This window comes from Rutilus rutilus (assembly GCF_951802725.1).
Source record: "Rutilus rutilus genome assembly, chromosome: 17".
Lineage (NCBI taxonomy): Eukaryota > Metazoa > Chordata > Actinopteri > Cypriniformes > Leuciscidae > Rutilus > Rutilus rutilus.
The window spans coordinates 10,170,034-10,192,255 of NC_140230.1; the positions used below are offsets into that span (position 1 = coordinate 10,170,034).

Here is a 22,222-nt window from a genome sequence, read left to right on the forward strand (position 1 = left end):
CATTTAGACCCTGGTTCCTGCGGTGTAAACACATCGAGTACCAGCCCAAAGTTCCTAGTTCCTGGGGAAAGTTCCTGCGGTGGAAACGCGGCTATATAGTATCAAAAGCAGCACTGAGGTCTAATAAGACCAAAATACTACATACACCAGAATCTGCTGCAATAGAAGATTATTTACGACCCTCACTAGAGCTGTCTCAGTACTATGCCCTTTTCTGAGCCCAGATTGAAAAGGTTAAAAAAGACTGTTCAGTGCTAGGTGATGATTTAACTAGTCACAACACGCTCCAGAACTTTAGCCAAGAAAGGAAGGTTTGAAATAGGCCTTTAATTGGACAAATCAGAAACATCACAACCAGGCTTCTTAGGGACTGGTGTAATGGCAGCTATTTTTAAATCTGGAGGAATAATTCCAGAACTCAATGATAAATTCACAATTGAAGTCATATGAGGGCAGATTGATGCAAGGCAGTTCATAATAACCGAGCAGGGAACCAGATCTAAAATACTGGTAGTTGAGTTCATGGACTTAACTGTACTTATAATAAAATCATAATCATCATGTCAAAGTTCAAAAAGGTAGTGGTTGGAGGATTTAAAGGCTGAGTATCAACTAGCTCAACTGGGGTGACAGTGATTAAAGAGCTGTATATGCCCTCAATCTTTACACTGGTCAACAGAGGAGTGAACAATATGCAAAAGGTAAGGTAAAGGTTAATTTGGTCGGCGTACATTAAGTGTAACATTAAGGGCCCTATTTTAACGATCTGAAACGCAAGTGTCAAGCGCAAAGCGCAAGTAACTTTGTGGGCGGGTCTTGGGCGCTGTTGCTATTTTCCTGGTGAGATAAATGATTCTTGCGCCCGGCGCAAATCTAAAAGGGGTTGGTCTGAAGTAGTTTCATTATTCATAGGTGTGGTTTGGGCGTAACGTGAAATAAACCAATCAGAGCGACATCTCACATTCCCTTTAAGAGCAGACGCGAAAGCGGATTCCTATTATAACAGCGGATTTGCCGGGCGCACGCGAGGAGCGGTTCACAGCTGAGGAGACCGACGTTCTCGTCAGGGACGTTGGGCATGGAGAAACACACCCAAATTAACTTCGGTTAAACAGGCGTATGATAATTTGGGTAAATGTGTAAGCTAGATGTATGCTTTTATAATAAAATGTCTATCTATCTATCTATCTATCTATCTATCTATCTATCTATCTATCTATCTATCTATCTATCTATCGTAATAATGTATGATTTGCAAAAATGATAACTGCTGCGTCTGTGTGTAGATGAGAGAATCAAAGTGTATGCGCGTTGTGCACACGCTACATTGATTAAGGCCAAGCATGCGCCCTTAAAATAGCATATGAATAACATGCGCAACGCACCACTGACTTTAAACTGTTTTTTTTTCGGTCAGTGGCGCAATTGTTTTCTAAACCTGTAAAATAGCATGAGGGAACGTTTGCGCCGGAACACGCCGCCTCTTTGCGCTGAACCGCCCCGGGGAGCGCAAGTGTATTTCTTAGTTAACCGACGTCTGTGGAGGGAAAAGTCCGCTTTGCGTGGGTGCAAAATAGGAATGATACATGCGTCTGTCATGTTTCCGTTCATGTTTGGACTGTGTTGTCTTTGTTTTCAATTCACTTGTCTCACCTGTGCCTTGTTAATCACCTCGTTTAGTTATCTCGTTTGTTTTGCCCCAGCTGTGTCTTATTTTCCTGATCTGTTTCCTTGTGTATTTAAGTCCTGTGTGTTCCTTCAGTCCTTGTCGGTTATTGTTTGTGCACCAGCACACTGTTTCTTGTTTGTTTTGAGTTTTCTCCAGTTAATAAACCTTTGTTATTTTGGTACTTCGCTTGGCTTGTCTCCTTCCTCACCCGGTCCTTACAGAATAACCGACCACATCATGAGCTGGGAGCTCACTGGACAGATTGCGGCTTTGGCTCAGGATAGCCGCGATCTCTTGTTTCACTCCAGTCCAACCGAGCCTGTACTTCATGCCAGTCCAGCCGAGCCTGCACTTCACGCCAGTCCAGCCGAGCCTACAATTCACGCCAGTCCAGCCGAGCCTGCACTTCACGCCAGTCCAGTCAAGCCTGCACTTCACGCCAGTCCAGCCGCGATTGCACTTCACGCCAGTCCAGTCGAGCCTGCACTTCACGCCAGTCCAGTCGAGCCTGCACTGTCCAGCCGCGATTGCACTTCACGCCAGTCCAGCCGAGCCTGCACTTCACGTCAGTCCAGCCGAGCCTGCACTTGACGCCAGTCCAGCCGAGCCCGCACTTCACGCCAGATCTGCCGAAGCTAAGGCAGTTCGCGTCATGCCAGCCGCGCCGAGTAGTATGAAGCTGCAGACTCTGAGCCTGCTGCAGCTACAGTCCCGCACCCAGAGTCCCGCATTCTCAGACCCCTCGTTTTTCGAGACAGCGCCTCCTATCAAATTAGATCGGATAAACATGTGAAGAACTTAAGCCGAAACGTGAGTATTCAATTTTATTTAGCGAATCATAGGCTACCTCATTCGGTTTCTTTTTTAATCATTCTACTTTATAGCTCATCGATACACCAACATATGAATAGTCCATTTAATATTTGTAAAGTAGTTTGTAACAAAATTTGAGCCGTTAATGTATGTTTTTTCGCCTTTTTTCCCAGAAAATATTTTGATAGCTTACGTTAGCCTTTAACCTTGGACTTACAAGCCATTGTAAAAATTTGATTAAAATTAGTTGACATTAAAGTAGACCAATTAAATACATTAAGTGTCTTAATATCAAAGAATGTCATCATTAATTATTTAATCAGATTTACCATTTTACCTTTTTTTTAATTACCGGACCTTTTTTCCTAAAACTATTAAGTTGAATTAATTAATGCCGGAGTAATTATTTTACTTTATATAATTTATGTAGACTACTTAAATTAGTTATTATAAAACGTAGTATTAAAATGAATCAATATTAATTTAACTGATATGAAGTTGTTGCCGGCCATTTCCTCCGTGGCCCTACTTATCACCCTAGGTATGCTTGTAATTTGCATTTGTAGAAAAAATATTATTTATTATTACACAATATTTTTGACAATGGCATTCATCTTTTATTTTAGTGAAGTCGAGGAATTTGACAGAGCTATTGCAAAAAGAAGGAACATTCGCCTACCAGAAATTATTTTACCTTATGCATTTACATTTTACATTTATTCATTTAGCAGACGCTTTTATCCAAAGCGACTTATAAATGAGGAGTTTTTTTTTATGCAACTGAAGACGAAAAGTAAAGTCACTAACACAATTCTTTCCTTTTTTCTTTGCTTTGTCCTGTTTACAGCAAGATGATGCTTAGGTGATCGTTAAATAAAGTACAGAATTGTTTATTATTGGTGTTTTGTCTATTCTTATTTGAGTTTTGCTTTGCATTCAAAATATCAAAAAACAGGTTTTGTAATGTTAGAATGGTATAATGGTAATTACCATAGGTTGAACTGAAAGAAAAATTGGAATTTGAATTTAAAAAAAACATTGTAGCAATACAGTATAATATCACATAATATTTTTCAGAAGATATTCAATATGCAATTGCGACTTTATTTCTCAGAATTGCGACTTTATATCTCGCAATTCTGAGAAAAAGTCACAACTCTGACTTGATATATTGCAATTGTGAGAAAAAAAAATCAGAATTGTGAGATAAAAAGTCGCTATTATTATTTATTTATTATTCAGTGGCGGAGTCAAGCTTCCATAGTAATTGTATCCCTTCCATCAGTAATTTTCTTTCAATTACACCCACGCTCAAAAAATAACTACTGGGTAATTTGTTAGTCAGAGAACACAATGAGTTTTTTTTGGCACATGCATTAAGCAGGGAACACAAATATTTATTTGGATAACTTTAAATAAAACAAGACCGTATTGCATCCTATTGTTTTCAATGGCATTTGGATAAGGGTGTTATACGATTTTCCGAACAGCAGGAGGCGCTGTCTCGAAAAATGAGGGGTCTGAGAATGCGGGACTCTGGGTGCGGGACTGTAGATGCAGGCTCCGAGTCTGCAGCTTCATAATGTTGGCCGCGCCTGAGATTGAGAGCGTCATACCCGCCGAGCCTGAGCCAGTTGTTGGCCCAGAGAGGCCAGATCCAGTTCCGAGTCCATTTTCGAGTCCAGCCGAGCCCGCATTTCACGCCAGATCTGCCGAAGCCAAGGCAGTTCGCGTCATGCCCGCTGAGCCTGAGACAGTCGTTGGCCCAGAGAGGCCAGATCCAGTTCCGAGTCCAGATCCGAGTCCAGCCGAGCCCGCACTTCACGCCAGATCTGCCGAAGCCAAGGCAGTTCGCGTCATGCCCGCCGAGCCTGAGACAGTTGTTGGCCCAGAGAGGCCAGATCCAGTTCCGAGTCCAGTTCCGAGTCCAGTTCCGAGTCCAGTTCCGAGTCCAGTTCCGAGTCCAGTTCCGAGTCCAGTTCCGAGTCCAGTTCCGAGTCCAGTTCCGAGTCCAGTTCCGAGTCGAGGGGTCGGCTGCCCTGTCTTGCCAAGACTGTAACTAGACTAAAAGCCTTTTATTTTAAGTATATGCACCTTCATGTGTCAGATGAGTTTCTGCCTTTTGCTTTCCACAAGATCCTTGCAGCTTTGTAAATAAGCAGGAACGAAAATAATTGGGGTTAAGGATAGGATATTAAGTAATTGGGGTGGGATGTATTTTAAATCAGTTGTTTTAAATCAGTTGTGTTAAACAAGAGATACATTTGTGATCTGTGTTTTAGAAAATATAAATTATTAAATATAAGTTGTATAAAATCAGTTATAAAAAGTGTTTCATGTTTTCAGTAAGCTAGAGACACCTTCTACTGACCTTCATGTAGAGGTAATATTTCACCATTCAATTTTCATATACTGTATATTAAATCAAAATGGAATTAATTTGCGAACTTGACATTAATTATACCTTCTAACCAGAAGACTTAATTCCTTTTTTACTGGGAATCTACAGAGCTCACATTATATGGTTTTATAAGAAATTACTGACATGTAACATCTGGCCACATTGTAAAGATTAAAAAACTATTCACAACAGGTTACATCTGGTCACATTGTAAAGGTTTATTAAAATAACTATTTACAGCAGGTAACATCTGGTCACATTGTAAAGGTCTATAAAAATAACTATTTATAAAATTTTAGGGGTGAGGTTAATTTGAACTGTTTGAGAAAGGACTTTGGTGTTTTTCAGTCAGCATATGACCTGCTCAATGTGGACACGTACATTGGCAATGCGCCTAGTGTTAGTGGTGTCTTCTTCAGAGAGTTGCATGTCTCTTTTGGTGAATGCTGGAATGACAAGTTTCACAGTCCTTTCATAGAGATCGGTAATGGTAAAGCCTCTGTCTGCCATTACTTCATTGCCTTGACGAATGTATTCCAGGAACCCTGAATTTGCAGTTATGAATTTATCACTGCACCTTCCTCCATACACTGATGAGATGAACGTGATCAGTCCATATGGTGCAATGGAGACCAGATATTGATGAACATGATCAGTCCACATTATACTAGATATACATTACACTAGATATTTGATAGTGTTCTGGCCGTAGTAATGGCTGTAGGACTCATCTCTCGAGTCAAGGTTGCGTGGCTTTTGAAGGGGTGTCTCTAAACAGTCGATCACACATGTTGTGTTTGGGAATTGTTCTCTGAAACATTGAGACATTGTTGCCTGGATTGTCTCCCTGGGAAGCCATGGTATGTAACACCTCATGTTCTCCTCCATGATGTCAAGCCAACACGAAATCACCTTGCTTACAATGGACTGAGAAACACCAAACCTTTCAGCAAGATCCCCCTGCAATAAATTAAGACGCAGCCTAATCAGAGTCATTAGGAGCTGATCCCAAGTGTGTAGCTGCAAGCTGTTGGTGTATGAATTGGTAAGGTGCTCGGCAACTGAATGGAATGCATCCAATGTCAACCCTGTGTAGAGCTGACAAAGGTGGTCGTTTCTCAGCAGAGTTATGTACAATGGCACCGGCTCAACGCATTGTGTTCCCATTTCAGATTTCAGTGTTCCGATTTCTTTACTCCATCTTCGTAATCTTATTCAATTTAAGCCTGCCATCCCATGCCCAACTACTTCCAGGCTTAAAAGAACCTTTATTACTGAGCTGAAGGGCAGCCTATTGTATGCTTACAACCAGGTCAGGTAAGGATGCAGACAGCTTGGGGTTTTCACAAACTGACCGTTGTACTTTAGCTCACTCCTAAATCCAACAGCTATGTGGTTGTCAGGTGTGGCTGTAATGATGTGCACGACAAAGGAGATGAAAACAAGAGTCTTTAATTAATAAATCCACAATGGAAAACTCAAGAGTTCTCAGGAGAAAAAAACATTACCACATTAACTAAGAAGTTGACAATACCAGACAGGGAACAAAGGAAAACTCAGGCCTTAAAGGGTAACTCTTGCCAAAATGCAACCTAGGGTCTTTTTGTTAATCTATCTTAGGCGAACTTTCGTTTAAAAGCATAATTAGAATGGAAACGCCACTTTTAAGTTTGACCGTATTTTCGTTTTCGGTCAAATTGCCTTTTGAATGGGAGTGCTTGGGGCACTTCTAAGATAGCATCAAAAATCGCTATTTTTAAAACACTAAGAAGGCTCGACACAGCATGAAACTTTGTTTGAAGTATCACCAGGGGCTCTACACATGACCTTGAGCATTGAAAACATTGTTTGTGTACACAGAGTTTACTAAAAAGAAAGATTTTGAACAACTCACTGTAGCTGTGTCCGCCGGCATTTTGACAGTCAAAAATAGTCGTAACAGGGAGGAGAGTAAAGATGGAAAGCTCCTAAAGCTTAGTTCCATATAAATTCACCGATAATTAGTTGTTTTGTCGTTAGTGAAAATCAATATTGACCTTGTATTTGAAAAAGGATGCTCATAAGAAGCAATACTAAAATTCAGAGTCAGTTCATTCACATTCAGAGATCGACTATTTTTGACTGTGAAAATGCTGGTGGACACAGCTATAGATTATAGATTATAGAGAAGATGATTATAGTCACCTCTGCCATTTTAACCTGCTTCACTTGTATTAGCATCTCAGAGCCAAGTACCTGCCAGAGTTACCACTGCTGCTGCATTTTCCCAGCTTATAGTGACTTGCTCGGGGACAGTGAGCTGCCCTAACCCACCTGATCAGTACTAATTAAATGGTTCAGTGTTTACATGTCATCCTACACACACCACAGTCACTTTATATCTGCCTACAATATCACAACATTTCACCACAGGGGGAAATCATGATATCATTTCAGTAATCTACTAATTTATTTATAGTATGTACAGGTGAAATTCACAGTCATAAGAGGTAATTTTAATAAAAGTTAATCGATATAGCTGTGGTGAAGAGAATGCAAAACAAGTATCTCCACAAAACCACACAGTGAGAGCCCATATAGAAGCCCTCAACTAATATAACATTGAGGAAAAAGGTGAAAATAAAAAAGGGGTTAAATTTACTATGAAATGAGAAAAAGATAGTTAGAGAAACAGTTAAAAGTATACATTTTCTGTAACACTTTTTATTTTGATGGTCCCCTTTTGAAACATTCTGTTGTCTATAAAGAACTTTGCAGCTATATGTCAACTAACTCTCATTAGAGTATTGTAGACTCTCTACTTAATACCTGCTAACTCTTTATTGTGATGGTCCCCCAACAGACATTCAACTGACTATAAGTAACTTTGCATGTCAACTTATTCTAACCCTAAAGGCTATTCTTGATATACTTGAGGTTATACTTGATATACTTCAAGCAAAATCGAAGAATGAACTGATGTAACGTCATTTCGAACAAAAAAAGTTTGAAACAGGTTGACAAAGCAAACTTTCCAGAAAAGTTTGATTCAGCTGGTAAACACCTTTGTACTACCATTGGTCCATGGCAATAAAAAGTAGGTGTGCACGGAGGCTCCACCTTCTTTCACGTGTTAATCTTTTCCTGTTAATTTGTCCTGTTCCAGTCTGTCGAGGTGAGATGTGACTTGCGAGTGAAAACATGAACACGCTGGAAAGCTGCTTTATAGTAGAAAATGAAGTTGTACTTCTGATGAAAAGACACACTGACACTGTTTTTCATGTTTAATATGGTAAAGCTGCTTGATTTCAAGCAATCTGTATCTTGTATAAAGTGCTATTGCCTACTATAAATAAATGCGACGGGACTGAATTGCAGAACTCGTGCAAACAATAACCACGTTGTAATGATCAGATGCTTTTCTTATGCTTTATTTAAAAAAATACTGTTTTCTCAGTTTTATTGTGTGTTTATTTTGTTATTGAGAGAGGTAAGCCTGCAGTACGTATTTACATATTCATCTAACCGTTGCTTTCAGTAGTGTTGGTGGCATCAGATGTTCACTAACAGTATATCGCTGCTCACATATTTTGAACTTTGTTTTAACCCAAAACGAAGAACGAAAAAGAACTTTGTCTTGAGTATATCGGGGCCTTAACCCTACCAGTCTATTAACACTCTAATGAGAGTTAGTAGACAAGTAGCTGCTATACTTATTGTCAACAGAATGTGTTAAAGGGACTATCAAAATAAAGTGAAACCATATTTTCTCATCGCACTTTCACAAGACAAAAAGGCCAAGATACACATGGACTGTGAATCAAGTTTTAGGCTGAGGGGCATCTTCCTCTGGTTTTCCTGGGTTAGAAGTAATCTGTAAAGCCATATCCTGTTTGAGTTCTTTTGCCACATCTTGTGTTCTGCTGAAACAAACAAACAAACAAAAAATTATTTGAATGATTTGATTGAACTGAATAAACTGAGAGTATATTGTTATTGCCTATAATAACAGTATACAACTAAATAGCTTGCCTTTGTTACATACATAGGCCCCCACAAACACAGAGAGAGAGAGAGAGAGAGAGAGAGAGAGAGAGGCATATATATATACATACATATATATGAAGAGTTCAGATGCAAAAGCCTCTAAGTGCCATCTGAAATTTTCTCCTAGAATGATCATTTTTATCAAGCTCGTATATTTAAGTTCAGTAATTTCACTTAAATGACAATTAATAGGTAATTTTCATTGCCATTTAAGTGAAATTTCTGAACTTAAATATACGAGCTTGATAAAAATGATCATTCTAGAAGAAAATTTCAGATGGCACTTAGAGGCTTTTGCATCTGAACTCTTCATATATACACTCACCTAAAGGATTTTTAGGAACACCTAATAATACTGTAGGAATACTGTGTTTGACCCCCTTTCACCTTCAGAACTGCCTTAATTCTACGTGGCATTGATTCAACAAGGTGCTGAAAGCATTCTTTAGAAATGTTTGCCCATATTGATAGGATAGTATCTTGCAGTTGATGGAGATTTGTGGGATGCACATCCAGGGCACGAAGCTCCTGTTACACCATATCCCAAAGATGCTCTATTGGGTTGAGATCTGGTGACTGTGGGGGCCATTTTAGTACAGTGAACTCATTGTCATGTTCAAGAAACCAATTTGAATTGATTCGAGCTTTGTGACATGGTGCATTATCCTGCTGGAAGTAGCCATCAGAGGATGGGTACATGGTGGTCATAAAGGGATGGACATGGTCAGAAACAATGCTCAGGTAGGCTGTGGCATTTAAACGATGCCCAATTGGCACTAAGGGGCCTAAAGTGTGCCAAGAAAACATCCCCCACACCATTACACCACCACCACCGCCTGCACAGTGGTAACAAGGCATGATGGATCCATGTTCTCATTCTGTTTACGCCAAATTCTGACTCTACCATCTGAATGTCTCAACAGAAATCGAGACTCATCAGACCAGGCAACATTTTTCCAGTCTTCAACTGTCCAATTTTGGTGAGCTTGTGCAAATTGTAGCCTCTTTTTCCTATTTGTAGTGGAGATGAGTGGTACCCGGTGGGGTCTTCTGCTGTTGTAGCCCATCCGCCTCAAGGTTGTGCGTGTTGTGGCTTCACAAATGCTTTGCTGCATACCTCGGTTGTAACGAGTGGTTATTTCAGTCAAAGTTGCTCTTCTATCAGCTTAAATCAGTCGGCCCATTCTCCTCTGACCTCTAGCATCAACAAGGCATTTTCGCCCACAGGACTGCCGCATACTGGATGTTTTTCCCTTTTCACACCATTCTTTGTAAACCCTAGAAATGGTTGTGCGTGAAAATCCCAGTAACTGAGCACATTGTGAAATACTCAGACCGGCCCGTCTGGCACCCACAACCATGCCACGCTCAAAATTGCTTAAATCACCTTTCTTTCCCATTCTGACATTCAGTTTGGAGTTCAGGAGATTGTCTTGACCAGGACCACACCCCTAAATGCATTGAAGCAACTGCCATGTGATTGGTTGATTAGATAATTGCATTAATGAGAAATTGAACAGGTGTTCCTAATAATCCTTTAGGTGAGTGTATACATATACATATACTATGTCAGTGAACATCAACGTATGTGTGTGTGTGTATGTATATATACACATATACACACACACACACACACACACACACACACACACACACACACACACACACGTGTTGTTCTTCACGGACATAGTACAAATAATACATGTGTATTATTTGAAACACAACATTAATCTTAAGTTAAACATGCCTCCTGGTAGGTTTAATTTAAGCCTCAATTTAATCCTGGAGTTGCTCTAGTCTAGTTACCCTAGTGTGGAACAACTGATTAGTGAAAAAAAACAACAACAACAACCAAGCCTCATGTGTGAGCTGAGAGTACAGTGTAATATGCTGATGATTCAATTTTCCTACACTGCACGCATCCCTTACCATACACATGTGCATATTAAGTACATTGAGCTCATAAATTGTGGTAAATGGAAGCTCAAACATGCTTGCTTGATGTGTGAGAACCCATAAGGTTTGTTCTCACATGTCACACAAGCAAGTTTGAGCTTCCACAAGAATCAACGAGGTTTGTTCTCACATGTCAAGTACTGGTGAGCTTCTTGTTTACCATATTTTATGTGCCCAATGTAATAAATAATTTATTAAAAAATGTATGGTTTTGGTCAACTGTTCTTTTTTTTCATGAGCAAAAATATATTTCCTGACTTTTTAAAGTGATTTAAGTAATTTATCCGTGTAGAGTTGATTTTAGAGGTTACTGAGGTTAAGGGTTAGGGGTTAGAGGTCATGAATCAAAGGTTATTGAAAAAGTTGACCTGGGCTCAGGAGCAGGTCGGATACTTGGCAGGACATCCCAGCTTGAAGTTAAGCTGTCATGTTATAAGGAGAAACAATCATATCACCAATCACAATCCATCAAAGTAATCAGAGACAAACATGATCAAAGAATGTTATCGCTAAAGACGAAAACAGAAATACAAGACAAACTACGTTTTAATAATTAAGTTAAATCAGTTTTTAATGAATGAAATCCAAATCAGCTGTGGGATCTTTTTTACCACACTATTTTCAGTAAATGTTACTATTTGATAATTGATGTATTCATTTTTAATTAATAATGTAATTACAAATAGTATTACTAACAGTTAATGAACAGTATACTTCATTATTATTCTCAATGAAAAACACAACAACAAAACAGTACAATGACAAACCTTGCTTAAATAGGCGCTTTTACATATGCTTTGAAATAAATCTGACTGGTAAATGATAACCTTGATAAATGAAATCTGACTCCTGCTGCTGATCTGTGCTGCAGTTGTTGTTTGGCTCATGCTGAATTTAGGAGACGCGTTCAGTTTTTAATTGTTGTATCTGTTCTCTAACTTAACTAAATTATTTTTATTACTATAAAAATTACTACTTGCAAGTGATGTAATCGGTGTGCAGCTGACCACCGTGTATCACCGGTCAAGTCAAGTCACCTTTATTTATATAGCGCTTTTTACAATAAGCGGTAACACAGACTACCGCAGCAAGCCAACCCCAGACCAGCGTGTCGTCAGCTTTGTCTTCAAATAAAATACAATCTTAAAGCAAAAGGAACTGGATGAAATATTTGAATGCTACCGATTCACAATATGATTTCTGACTTGTGATGCAGCCTGAAACACAATCACATTGTGCTGGTTCATTTGACTTGACTTGACTTCAGTAGCTGCATTGTTTGAGCACGTGTTTCCTGTTGAATGTGATTTGTCTATCATAAGTCAGGAGGTAGTTTCCAACATGTCAGGCTCTAATGGCGCTTTCTACTCCATGGTATGGCTCGGCACGCTTTACTTTGGCTCGATTAGCTTTTCCACTGCAGTTTAGTACTGCTTCAAAGTGGGTGGGATTACAGACTGATCGTTATAGTTGTGCCAAATCCAATGATGCTGGTGGTGACGATTCTCACTGAGCAATCAGTGATCTGCAGTGTATACACATCACATTTTAGTATTGGTATGGCTCGCTTGAAACATCAACCGAAGTGGTACCCAGTGTGCTTCAGTCCAGGTACTGGGCTTTTCCGCAGCGGTGCCGACCTTACCGGTGTAAAGTAGTCCGAGTATAAACGCTTATTACAGGCTTACCATAGTGATTCAGGATAGACAGGCAAGACAGGTTTTATTGTCTGGACATGGATTCAACCACAGGGTCTCAAGTCCTTCAGGGTTGATTCGGTCTCAGCCGGTACTCAACAACTGTCTATACAGATATAGGCACTGCCCCTTGGCATGGCGACATTGGTATTAAAGTTCCCATAGTGTCAAGCTATGACGCGATGTTGAGTTCCACTTGAAAGGGATTTTCTCAGGTTACGTATGTAACCCGGTTACCTGAGAGGGGAATGAAACACCACATCACGCTACCATGCTATGCTACTACGTCGCTATGTTATCACGTTAAGCCAGACACAGATTAGCGTGTGTAAACACGTGGCTTCAGACACCGGCTCACGCAAAGCCTTCCCATAGCGTCAAGCCATGACACAACATCTCATTCCCCTCTCAGGGAACCGGGTTAAACCTGAGACATTTTCATTTAAACCATCATTTTGTTTGAGAATGACATTTAAATGTTTAAAGTTTGTTGGATCAGCATTGAAATTTTGATGAAAGTCGACCGATTTTGACCGAGGGAGCGAGTCTACTCATATGTACACTTCAGGCAGATCCATAGACCACAATGCTCACACTTAAATAAGGGCGTAGGGTGTTCCATTTAAACTCATTGCAAGTATTCCGCTAGTAGTGGGCACTCGTGCAACATAGGAAAGGACTTCTATCAGAGTGAATGAGATGGAGGGAAGTTAGCGAGGGAAGGGCATAATTGTTTTTAACTTAAACGTAGCCTATATTTCTGCGTAATAATCGTGGGTGTTTCCCAATCAGTGGGCTGTTTTCCAGTGTTGTATAAAGTATCCAATCGTCATACTCGAGTAAAAGCACAGATAACTTTATGGAAATTGACATGAGTAAAAGTTAAAGTTGCTCATAAGAAAAATACTTATATTTATTATATATACTTCTATATTATCAAAGTAACTGATATTAAAAGTACTTAAGTATTAAAAGTACAGGTAAATTTTATAAATAATGGCACAGGTGATTCTAACAATGGCAACTGTCTGTCACAGTGTCTGGTTGGTGTTCCCTGGTTGTCCTCTAGAGGTCTCTCCCCATACCGTCACCACATCTTCATGAACTGCAATTCCCACAATCCTTTGTCGGCACTTATCACTATCATTGCACTCAGCTGTCCTCACTTACCTTGTCAGTATTTGTGTATTTATACCCTGCCTGTTGTATCATTCGTTCTGGTATCCTTGTATTGTGTCACCCGCTTCTCTGTGTTTCATGCCTGTTAATTTTCTGTGTTTTGGACTGCTATATGGATTTCGACCTTTGCTTGTTACTGGATTATGATACGGATTACCCTAAATAAAACTGCACTTGGACTATTGCCGTTTCATGTGCGTGTCGTGACAGAAGGATACCAGCACAATGTATAGATCCAGCAGTACGGGTTTTCGTATCCGTCCCCCAACCACTGAGAAGGAGAGGAGGGGACGATTTAGTAATTTAATGGCTTTAAGCCAGCAGGGCCAGTCGGTGGGTGGACTATCTAAATTTTTTGGACTCTTGGACGAGAGAGAGGTTTGGGGTACAATGATGCGGCACTAAAAGACTTTTTTAATAACTGCCTTGACAACCCTTTACCTCGATGTGAGATGATGGGGCTGGAGACTTTGGACTTTTGGGGGTTCACAAATTATTTGCAGAAGCGTAGCCAGTGGATTACGTCAGACCCGTTGGTTTCTTCTAACAGGAAGGCTGAGTCCACATCGGCGTCTCTTGACGAGAGGACGGACCCTGCGCCTGTGTCCCCGGACAAGATGGCCACCGCCGAGCCAGTGTCTCCGTCAGCTGCGAAGCATGGCCCACCGCAGATTGCACCATCAGCCAGCACAATCACTTCCATTGGAACCATCCGAGGGTGGAGTGGACTGGTGCCACTGATCTGCCACTGAGATCTGTCCGAGCAGCCAATAGCCTGAGATTTTCATGAGTCTCAGCGCTATCTATTCCCCAGACCGCCAGGCCAGAATCTCGCTCCGCTGAGACTGCTGATCCAGAGAGTGTTCATGTCTGCCGATCCAGAGACTGTTCACGTCACGTCACGTCTGCCGATCCAGAGACTGTTCACGTCACGTCACGTCTGCCGATCCAGAGACTGTTCACGTCACGTCTGCCGAGCCAGTGTCTCCGGACAAGATGGCCGCAGCCGAGCCGGTGTCTTTTCCTGTTCCTGAGCCGGTGTCTGTTCCTGAGCCAGTGTCTGTTGAGCCGGTGTCTGTTCCTGAGTCTCCGCCCTGGCCGCCCGAGGGAAGTCTCCGCCCTGGCCGCCCGATGAACTGGCATTTCCGCCCTGGCCGTCTGCACAGCCTGCTCCGCCCTGGCCGCCCGATGGGTCGTCTCCGCCCTGGCCGCCCGATGGACTGGCGTTTCCGCCCTGGCCGTCTGCACAGTCTGCTCCGCCCTGGCCGCCTGAGGGGAGGTCTCCGCACTGGCTGCCCGATGGACTGACATTTCCACCCTGGCCGTCTGCTTCGCCCTGGCCGCCCAATGGGTCGTCTGCTTCGCCCTGGCCGCCCTAAAGACTGTCTGCTTTGCCCTGGCCGCCGGCTAAAGCCATCACCCCCTGTTACTGTTCCCCTCCATGGACCTTTTAACGATTCGATTCTCTCAATCTGCCTTCGATGCATCCTCGATATCAAGAACACATCCGGGCACTTTCATGCGTCCTCTGTACCTGTGGTCTTGAGTATTGGAATTGAACTTCGACGGTTGATGATGACGTAGTACGAGAACACAAGGACGCAAGATTGCTGAAGAACGCATAATGAGATACAGCCAATGTCTTGTTTGTTCCTATAGTGATTAATCAGTGTCAGGTGTGCCTTGTTAACCTCTTGCTATCCTGTGTATATTCCCCTGTGCTTTATGGAGCCTTCACGTGCTATGGTAATTATGGTAAATACCAAAAGCCGACATGGAAAATGCACATGAACACCCCCTCATGTGGTATTTTCTACTGGGCAGCTCGTAGAATATTTTGATGCACGAGTTGCCGAGATGAGATAACCTTTGACCTTTTCAAAATGGCGGAGAGCAACGCAAGAGTCGTGAATACTGTTAGCGGATAGTTTTTGCAGCCTATACAATGTTGTGTCATTAACAATTATAATGCGTTAACACTCAATTTTCAAATTCCCCGCAATTTCCTTGGTTCATATTTAATCATTTTATGTCATGTTTTATTTATTTTTTTATTATTAATTATGGTTTAATCATCCGAAAGCACCACTTTTTTTTTTTTTGTTTTTTTTTAAGATAAAAAAGATACTCTACTGACACAGACCTTGCGGGTACTACATTACGACAACAAAAGCACTTGAACACAACACACTGGTTAAATACCAGTTCACAAGTGGAAAATATCATCTTTTCCATAGCACGTGAAGGCTCCATTAGTCTTGGTTTGTCGGTTGTTGTCTTTACAAGTTGTGTGAAGCTATTATGCTCCTGCGCTTTGGATTATGTTCCTGTTTTTGACCCATTGTTTGGATTATCTTCATTTTTGTTTTCAATAAATACTGCTACAACTGGATTCTCATTAGAGTGCGGATCGGGCCGAATTTTTCTGTCCGAGCCCGGCCCGCGTCCGACAGAGCAGTAACCGAACCCGACCCGAGCCCGACAGGCATAAAGATATTTATGTCCGAGCCCGACCCGAGACCGACAGTTAAAATCCCATTTTTTTCTCATACTAATGACACATGTACGTTTGTGTGGAAAGCCCGCTTTTATTAAGCAACTGTAGGAAGGCATTCGGAAATGTCAACAGGATGAGTGCATCAGCGCGCACGGAGAAACAAGCGCACTGGCGCGCATGCACGTGTTTGGTTGTCACGGCTACATAAACAAATTTGAAATTTGCGCACACAGGATGACAGATGTTATGGTAAAATTTCACATGCATTTTAATCACAAAAACGAACGTTTGCATCAAATGAAAGCATCACATTGGCTACCTACATAATAAGCTGTTTTAAATTTAAAATGTTCAATATCGCGCTGATGTGACCGAGCCCGACCCGAACCCGAACATCATTTCTAAATATCTGTCCGAACCCGGCCCGGCCCGTCGGGTACCGACGGGTCCCGTCGGGCTCGGGTCGGGTATCCATCCTCTAATTCTCATCTCTCCACTTCGTCTCTGCCACTACGTAACAGCAACCTAACTGAGATTCTGCGTTAGGGTATGTAAGAGTTATTAAAGGGATTGTGCACACACACACAAATTAAATTATATCATAATTTACTGACGCTGAAGTTCAAACCTGTAGGAATTTCTTCTTCTGCAGAACACTAAAGAAGAAAAGCTATTCTTTCCATACAATGAAAGGGGTCCAAAAACAACACTGAACCCCAGTGTCTTTCATTGTATTGACAAAAAAAAAAATCCATCAGAATATATATATTTTTAAAAATATATTCATTTATTTTCCATTAAAGAAATGCATACATGTTGGGAACAACATATGGGTAAGTAAATTGAAATTTTGAGTACACTGTCCCTTTAACTCAAGAGCTGAACAATTCAAATGAGAGTGTCTTACTACAAATGCGTTGTAAAACACAATACAACAAAATGGAAAAACTATACTGCAGTAAGATGAATGAATTCGTTCAGACAACTCGTATTTCAAAAACACAAGATGTAGGACAGTGGAAATAAGGAGGCGCAACGGTCAAAGATGTCTGTCTACAAATTTTTACATCGCATAATAAGCTTTTCATCTTTTTTATTATTTAGGCAACCAAAACTAAAATGAATAGAGACTTCAATTTAGGTCACCAGTTGTCCATGACAACTGATGACTGGCTGGAAAATCAAACAGTGAATAAACCATACATTTTCCTACACACTTAAAAAGTGCATCTTGCTTTGGTAACATTTATCAGGAATTTCCTGATTAAAGTTCCAACAATATTTAGCAGATTTCTTGAAGTGCAAGTGACAGCCCATGTCTTGCCTCTATTACTCAATGGTAGCAACACCTTTTTTTTAGTAGGAGTGAAGGCAGATGAGGAAATTGAAGACAATTGATGACAATTAAAGAAATGAGAAGCGCCCTCCTGATAATGGTGACATTGATTATAATAAGTAATTACTTAACCACTAAAAAGTATGTTCTATATAGTATGAATGTTATCTGAACATACTACATTCGCCATGTTGTCATTATCTTGTGACCTACCGGCGTCAGTCACGCTTCACTGCCATTCACAGATCCTCTCACGTGAGGAAACGAGAATGCACAAGTAATAAATGAGAAGCACCCATTGAGTTGTAGTCAAGAGCATAATCACCTGACCTGATGCTATCCTGTGCCTTATCTCCTGCTCCCTGATTACTGCTTTACAAGGCAATCGTTAATATTCCTGAATCACCATTAAATGTGAGGAACGTAATTGATCTCCATTCAGTTTAGCCTGTTCTCACTGAAACACAATCACATAAAAAACTTCATCTTTAAAACTACACTACATTCTTTAAAATATCTACTTTTGTGTTCAGCAGAAGAAAGAAACTCATACAGGTTTGAAACAACTTGAGGGTGAGTGATGACAAAATGCTTATTTTTGGGTGAACTATCCCTTTTTTGATGATACTAAAATCATAGTTAAAATATCTTTGTGTTGAGCAATTTAAATAGTTATATAAACTTGTGTTTTGTGTTATGTAAAAGATATGTGTGTAACATATTCATATTTCTGAACGTGATTGTATGTATGACTTGCTCTAAGTGACATCCTGCTTTCTTTTTCAGATTTCAGAGAACCGAAAGGAAAAAGGCAGAAGTCTGATGTAAGCCAGATTTTTTTAAACTTGAACTGTTAGACCACTTGTAGTTATAATGACATCAGACTCCTAAAACAATAGATTTTTGGTGCTTTTGTCCTTTTTGTCGTATTTCTACTTTTTAAGAATGATCTTTGTATCTTTTTGTCACTGATTGTGTTAAAAAGGTGTAATTTTAAAATATGTTAAAGGTTTTTTCCTCAAACTTTGAAACGGCCAGGAATTTGTTGATTGACCAATGAATGTTGTTTCTTTGGGTACATCAGATGGCAACATTGTTTTCTGTTGACAGTACATTTCAGCTGTTTTTTCAATGTTTGATCAAATATTATTTAGAATGAACACCACAAGGAGGAGGAGGCATTTAGGAGTGGTGACTGGGCCGGGTGCAGGGTGTTAAAGTACAGGTTTAGCAAGGAGGTGCGAGAAGCTAAACGGATGTACACAGAGAAACTAAAGAACCAGTTCTCAGCAAACGACGCCAATTCTGTATGGAGGGGGTTCAGACAGATTACAAACTACAAACCCAAAGCCCCCCACTCCATGAACGACTCTCGCCTGGCAAATGAGCTGAACCATTTCTATTGTCGCTTTGAAAGTCAAACGGACACCATCCCCAATGACTCCTCCGCACAGCTTTTGCCTCAGTCCACCACTTTCTCCTCCCCTTCATCAGAGCTGGTCAGCTCTACCTCCTCTCCTCCTTTCTCCATCTCAGAGGGGGAAGTCAACCGGCTATTTAGGAGGCAGAAATCCCGCAAAGCAGCTGGACCGGATTATGTGTCTCCATCCACCTTAAAGCATTGTGCTGATCAGCTGTCTCCCGTGTTCACAGATATTTTTAACATCTCACTGGAGACATGCCATGTGCCAGCTTGCTTCAAAGCCTCCACCATCATCCTTGTCCCCAAAAAAACAAGGACCACAGGACTAAAAGACTACAGACCCGTAGCTCTGACCTCTGTGGTTATGAAGTCTTTTGAACGTCTTATGCTGTCCCACATAAAATCCATTACAGACCCACTCCTGGACCCCCTGCAATTCGCCTACAGAGCCAACAGGTCTGTAGACGATGTAGTAAACATGGCCCTTCACTACATCCTCCAGCACTTGGATTCCCCTGGAACCTACGTCAGGATCCTGTTTGTGGATTTCAGCAGTGCTTTTAATACCATCATCCCAGCCCTGCTGCAGGACAAGCTCTCTCAACTGAACGTGCCTGATTCCACCTGCAGGTGGATCACTGACTTCCTAACGGACAGGAAGCAGCATGTGAAGTTAGGAAAATATTCCTCTGACTCCAGGACCATCAGTACCGGGTCCCCTCAAGGCTGCGTTCTTTCTCCCCTCCTTTTCTCATTGTATACCAACAGCTGCACTTCCAGTCACCAGACCGTCAAGATCCTGAAGTTTGCGGACGACACCACCCTCATTGGGCTCATCTCTGGTGGTGATGAGGCTGCCTACAGGTGTGAGATCGACCATCTGGTGACCTGGTGCAGCCAAAACAGTCTGGAGCTTAATGCTCAGAAGACAGTGGAGATGGTCGTGGATTTTAGAAGGAACACAGCCCCACCGTCCCCCATCACTCTGTGTGACTCTCAAGTCACTGTGGTGGATTCCTTCCGTTTCCTGGGTACAATCATCTCCCAGGACCTTAAGTGGGAGTTGAATATCACCACCATCATCAAAAAAGCTCAGCAGAGGATGTACTTCTTGCGGCAGCTGAAGAAATTCAGCTTACCTAAGAAAATGATGGTGCACTTTTACATCGCCATTGTTGAGTCCATCATCACCGCCTCCATTACCATCTGGTACAATGCTGCTACCGTCAGGGACAAGGGCAGGCTGCAGCGTATCATTCGCTTGGCAGAGAAGGTGATTGGCTGCAATCTTCCATCACTTCAGGAATTATACGCCTCTAGGACTCTGAGGCGAGTAGGTAAGATTGCAGCTGACCCCTCCCACCCCGGATATAAACTGTTTCAGTCTCTCCCCTCTGGCAGGAGGCTGCGGTCCATCAGGACCAAAACCTCTCGCCACAAAAACAGTTTTTTCCCATCAGCAGTTTGCCTCATTAACAAACCCAGGGTCCCTTATTGACACGTCCCCCCTTGCAAATTATACAAATGTTTTTTTGCATATGAATTTTTAATGATGTTGATTATTTCTTTATATTTTTGTCCATTTTATATTGTATTTTTATTGTCCATTTCATATTTGTATATTTTTATAATTTATTTATGTCAACTGTATTTTTGTCTATATGTAGCACCTTTTAACCAAAACAAATTCCTCGTATGTGTAAAACACTACTTGGCAATAAAGTTACTTCTGACTTCTGACTTCTGACAATGTAACATTGATCCAACAATGTTACCAAGGATTCTTTTTGTTAATTTCAATGTTGATTCAACTGCAATGATGTAGAATCAGCATCATAGTGTAATGTTGATTCAGTAACATTACCATGGATTTTTTGTTGAAATCTCACTATTGTTTCAACATTAAGTGTGGGTGCAAAAGTGATACTGAACCAACATTACTCTATAACATTAATTCAATGCAATTAGCGTTGACACATCAACATTTACTGATAATCCATGTAGTTTGTATTATATTATTTCTTTCTTTTAAACGTCTGATGTAATTTCTTGTATTTTATTCATTTATTCCTGATTGGAATAAGAATAATCTTGTTGTTTAGTGACTTACATCCAATTATGAACGTAAACTGAATTTAAGATAAGACAAAAAAAAAACTGGAATTTATTTGAGGAAATACACATTCTTGGCAAGGTTTAAGCAGAACAGCAAAATCCCTAGTGTTAAATGAACACTCCTCAGTGTACATATGTGTCCAACTACAGGGTGTTAAAATTAACACTGAAGCAGTGTTGAGGTTTATGAGATAATTAAGTGATTAATTAAGTGATAATTGGCCATTAGTGGTGACACCTGATGTTAATAAGCAAACAGTTGCAACAAATGGTCTGAACGATCAAATTATGCTTACGATGCTTTCAGGAAATGCAGCCCAGGTCATAGTTTATCTTGCAGTAACAAATGTGCTTTATAAACACAGAGCTGGAGCAGCCAGAGAAAAACTAATATTAAAAAGTAAAGGGTCAAGAGCCCAACTAAAGCAAATACCGATCACCATAATGATGACATGAAACGAAACATTCCATAAAACATTACCATCTAAATTTCTGTTAAATTGAAATAAGAATGTGTGTAGATGTATGACAGAAATAAAGTCAAACTGGTAATAATAAGTGCAATAATGTGTAATGGCTCGAAGTCAGTAGATCTTGTGTTTCTCTTTTTTCTGTTATTGTTGTTTCTCTTTCCTTAAATGATTCCGCTTATTAACATCAGGTATCTTCAATAATGCTCAATCATCACTTAATTAATCACTTAATTGTCTCATTAACTTTAACACTGCTTCAGTGTTAATTTTAACACCCTGTAGTTGGACACATATGTACACTGAGGAGTGTTCATTTAACACTGGGGATATTGTGTGTAATTAAGAATGTACAAAAACAATATATAACGTCTCTAACCAGCTCACGAGACATGTGAATTGTTAAAAATTCTTACCGAATAGTTTTCACAATGAAGTAGATGATAACAGCCAAACCTATACATCCACACAGAGACCCGATCACAATCGCTGTGATTTCACCTGACACAGAGACAAAATGTTACATTTCTCAAGAGAACTATAATAATTGAGCAATACTTAGCATAGATGTTTTCTAAAAGTGCTGATTGAAAAGATAAAAACAATTTAACAAATAATACTGAATGTTTAGACAGTAAAA

General features: G+C 40.6%; 1 protein-coding gene across 4 annotated transcripts in view; it reads right to left on the reverse strand.

Annotated features, from left to right (window-relative positions):
* Positions 1 to 6,317: 6,317 nt before the first annotated feature.
* The window catches only part of ca14 (carbonic anhydrase XIV), a 69,870-nt gene continuing 53,965 nt past the window's right edge, over positions 6,318 to 22,222 (reverse strand). The window contains exons 10-12 of one of the 4 annotated variants that reach the window (XM_084435550.1): positions 21,999 to 22,083; positions 11,234 to 11,287; positions 6,318 to 8,785 (exon numbers count right to left, since the gene is read on the reverse strand). In XM_084435550.1, coding sequence (XP_084291676.1) covers positions 8,683 to 8,785; positions 11,234 to 11,287; positions 21,999 to 22,083 — 242 coding nt within the window. In that variant the 3' untranslated portion in view covers positions 6,318 to 8,682. The remainder of the gene's footprint in view (positions 8,786 to 11,233; positions 11,288 to 21,998; positions 22,084 to 22,222) is intronic. The other 3 variants (XM_084435551.1, XM_084435553.1, XM_084435552.1) reach the window with 3 other exon arrangements.